General features: G+C 38.4%; 1 protein-coding gene across 1 annotated transcript in view; it reads right to left on the bottom strand.

The window, feature by feature from the left end:
• The window catches only part of LOC106464174 (lysine-specific histone demethylase 1A-like), a 192498-nt gene that overhangs the window by 19823 nt on the left and 168464 nt on the right, over nt 1-4211 (bottom strand). The window contains 1 exon segment of the mRNA XM_013924296.2: nt 1585-1680. Coding sequence (XP_013779750.1) covers nt 1585-1680 — 96 coding nt within the window.

Raw genomic sequence — 4211 nt, 5'->3', positions numbered from 1 at the left:
AGCTGTCGTCAAGAGGTCACATCTGGCCGCAGTTCCCTCAATTTTATTTCCGTTGAAATACTTTGGGGAATCTGGTAAAAGCTGTCGTCAAGAGGTCACATCTGGCCGCAGTTCCCTCAACTTTATTTCCGTTGAAATATTTTGGGGAATCTGGTAAAAGCTGTCGTCAAGAGGTCACATCTGGCCGCAGTTCCCTCAACTTTATTTCCGTTGAAATACTTTGGGGAATCTGGTAAAAGCTGTCGTCAAGAGGTCACATCTGGCCGCAGTTCCCTCAACCTTTATTTCCTCGATTTTAAAAGTCTAAATTGATCATTATACACCTTAACTATATGTATGATCACACTTAGAGAATAAGTAATACCTGGATCATGTGTCATTCGTAAGTATCTGTAGGGGCTTTGAAAAATCGCGGACTGTCCAAGATCCAGATGGATTATACAATATGGGGACTGTATATAGGTCTGAAACAATGATCAATGTATTTAGAAATGTTCCAAAACTCTCCGGTAGTCAGGACTACAAGAAATACCTAGTTTGAGTAGTATTCCAAGCTAAATTGTTAACTAAATAAAACATTATCTCTAGACTTTTGTTTTTTTCAGCCATTTCGCCCTTTATACTTAATTTCCGGAAAATTACGCCAAACTCAAATAACTGAAATGTTTGTCTCCACAGTGAAAACTCAAGTAAGCGAAACGTTGTCCGTGATATTATACAATAAACGATGGTAAATTCAAAAACCGAAACGGCGCCCGTGAGACTACAGTGAATGATGATTCAAACAACGACAACGTCGCCGTGAGACTACAGTAAAATCCATCCATAGAAAATGCTTTGGGTTCATTACGCTACATTGTCAGGCACTGAACCACAATGTCAATTGCATTCATATCTGTTATCTGATCTGGCGAGCGAGAAGCACGTGAGATACTTTTAACTACTACGGTGTGTTCACTATGAGTGGCTTTACTAATATTAATAAAGCTTGTTAGTCGTTCAGGGCCACATGTTTACATCTACAGAAGTGCTAAGCCTAACGACGTCTGGGTGTGACTTTCTGCGAAGGACCCCTACGACTGGTCGCATCATATATAATATCATAATCTCAGTCCTGGACACACACACACACACAAACAGGTACCAACACAGACTGGGTTATCTGCTGTGCCCACCGTGGGGAATAGAACCCCGGATTTTAGCGTTGTAAGTCCGTAGACTTACCGCTGTCCTACCAAGGACCCCTACGACTGGTCGCATCATATATAATATCATAATCTCAGTCCTGGACACACACACACAAACAGGTACCAACACAGACTGGGTTGTCTGCTGTGCCCACCGTGGGGAATAGAACCCCGGATTTTAGCGTTGTAAGTCCGTAGACTTACCGCTGTCCTACCAAGGACTCCTACGACTGGTCGCATCATATATTTTTACGTTTAAATACCCAAATACTGTGTAGTCATACGCGGAATACATCTAGGAAAAAATGCTTGTACTCTTTTAAATTACAAGAAACCTAAACACGTTAACATATCACTCAAGCCACAATTCAAAGTTCGAGAAATGGTCTGAAGTTACCTTGTGACAGGTATCGGATCTGCTTGACAGCTGTGTTCATTTTAATGTCCAGTCCTTCAGCCAGTGCAACAGGAACGCAAGAGTAGCCATTCCGTACTGCAAAGAAAACATATGAAACGTAATTATTTTAAGAGATTTTATATCCTTGCTGACCAGTTAATAATTAAAACAATAACATTAATCAATCTTATTTTCGGTTCAGTACAACATAATGGATAAAATTTATAAACCACTAACGGTTCAGTACAAAATAATGGATAAAATTAAAAACCATTAATGGTTCAGTACAAAATAATGGATAAAATTTAAAAACCACTAACGGTTCAGTACAACATAATGGATAAAATTTATAAACCACTAACGGTTCAGTACAAAATAATGGATAAAATTTAAAAACCACTAACGGTTCAGTACAAAATAATGGATAAAATTTATAAACCACTAACGGTTCAGTACAAAATAATGGATAAAATTAAAAACCACTAACGGTTCACTACAAAATAATGGATTTCAGTACAAATTAATGGATAATAATGAATAAAATTTAAAAACCACTAACGGTTCAGCACAAAAATAATGGATAAAATTTAAAAACCACTAACAATTCAGTACAAATTAATGGATTAAAATCTAAAAACCACTAACGGTTCAGTACAAAATAATGGATAAAATTTAAAAACCACTAACGGTTCAGTACAAAATAATGGATAAAATTTAAAAACCACTAACGGTTCAGTACAAAATAATGGATAAAATTTAAAAACCACTAATTTCTCAAGAGCTGAATGAAGAAAGAAATACACGTATTCGGGTGACCTGGAATTACGATAACATGTCTAAGAGAGTGCTCTCCCTGGTGACTTAAAGGTAAGTTTGACGGCTTAAACGATAGAATGTACGGTTCGATACCTGTACTTAAAAGCAATCGTAATAGAATGATCGGATTTTATAGAATTAGATATTAATTTTTCTATTCCAAAATATATTTTTTCTACGTTGGGTGCTGACAGTCACAACTTTAGCCACATCTTACAGTTCTCAATTTTAGTCATTTCATAGCGTAGCTGTGACACCTTACAGTCACAACTTTAGCCACATCTTACAGTTCTCAACTTTAGTCATTTCATAGCGTAGCTGTGACACCTTACAGTCACAACTTCAGCCACATCTTACAGTTCTCAACTTTAGTCATTTCATAGCGTAGCTGTGACACCTTACAGTCACAACTTCAGCCACATCTTACAGTTCTCAACTTTAGTCATTTCATAGCGTAGCTGTGACACCTTACAGTCACAACGTTAGCCACATCTTACAGTTCTCAACTTTAGTCATTTCATAGCGTAGCTGTGACACCTTACAGTCACATCTTTTGTTTCATGGCGTAGCTGTGACACCTTATAGTCACAACTTGAGCCATAACTTTTGTTTAATAGTGTACCCTGACACTTTTAGTCACTACTTTTGTTTGTTATTTTACCCGTGACACCTTACAGTCACAAATTTAGCCACAACTTTTGTTTCATGGCGTAGCTGTGACACCTTACAGTCAATAGTTGAGCCACATCTTTTGTTTCACGCCGTAACTGTGACACTTTACAGTCACAACTTTTGTTTCATTGCGTAGCTGCAACACCTTATAGTCACAACTTTAGCCACACCTTTTGTTTCATAGTGTACCCGTGACACCTTACAGTCACAACTTTAGTTTCGTAGTGTAGCTGTGATACATATCTTCCACGTTGGGCCTCCGAAGTTTTAAACGAAACATAACGACTCGTGACGTCGACTTTAGCCCTGATCCTAATTCCTCGAACGCACGGACTTCTTTTTGTTAAGGTTGACCGCGACTAATCGATGACTTCAGGTGGTGCATTAAAGACGCCAAAACTATCGTAACGCTAGCCGCAGTATTACATGTAGCTACAACTTATGCACGCATGACAAAAGGAACATGTTGAGTATATCGGGGGTGTTTTTTTTTATTTATTAAACTTTCAGCGTGTGTCTACGGAGCGGCAAACGTCGATACGGTCGTGTGTGAACATTTGGTTCAATGACGTTTTCATTTCGAAAATAAAAATTCTCCACGAAAAGAAGAAGAAGAAACAACTACTGAATATATGTGGTTAACGTACAATTTAATATGATTTTTTTTCTTTTTGGAAATTGGGCAAAAATTTATTATCACAATTCAAAATTCCCACAAGCCCATCTAGGTTGATGATAGACACAGTTATCCTATCAACTTCCACAAGTCCATCTAGGTCGATGATAGACACAGTTATCCTATCAAGTCCCACAAGCCCATCTAGGTTGAAGATAGACACAGTTATCCTATCAAGTCCCACAAGCCCATCTAGGTCGATGATAGACACAGTTATCCTATCAATTCCCACCAGCCCATCTGGGTCGATGATAGACACAGTTATCCTATCAACTCCCACCAGCCCATCTAGGTCGATGATAGACACAGTTATCCTATCAACTTCCACAAGTCCATCTAGGTCGATGATAGACACAGTTATCCTATCAATTCCCACCAGCCCATCTGGGTCGATGATAGGCACAGTTATCCTATCAACTCCCACAAGTCCATCTAGGTCGATGATAGACACAGTTATCCTATC

The sequence above is a fragment of the Limulus polyphemus genome, unplaced genomic scaffold, assembly GCF_000517525.1.
Source record: "Limulus polyphemus unplaced genomic scaffold, Limulus_polyphemus-2.1.2 Scaffold1579, whole genome shotgun sequence".
Classification (NCBI taxonomy): Eukaryota; Metazoa; Arthropoda; class Merostomata; order Xiphosura; family Limulidae; genus Limulus; species Limulus polyphemus.
The sequence above is the reverse complement of the archived record's forward strand: the minus strand, read 5'-3'. Positions and strand labels throughout refer to the sequence as shown.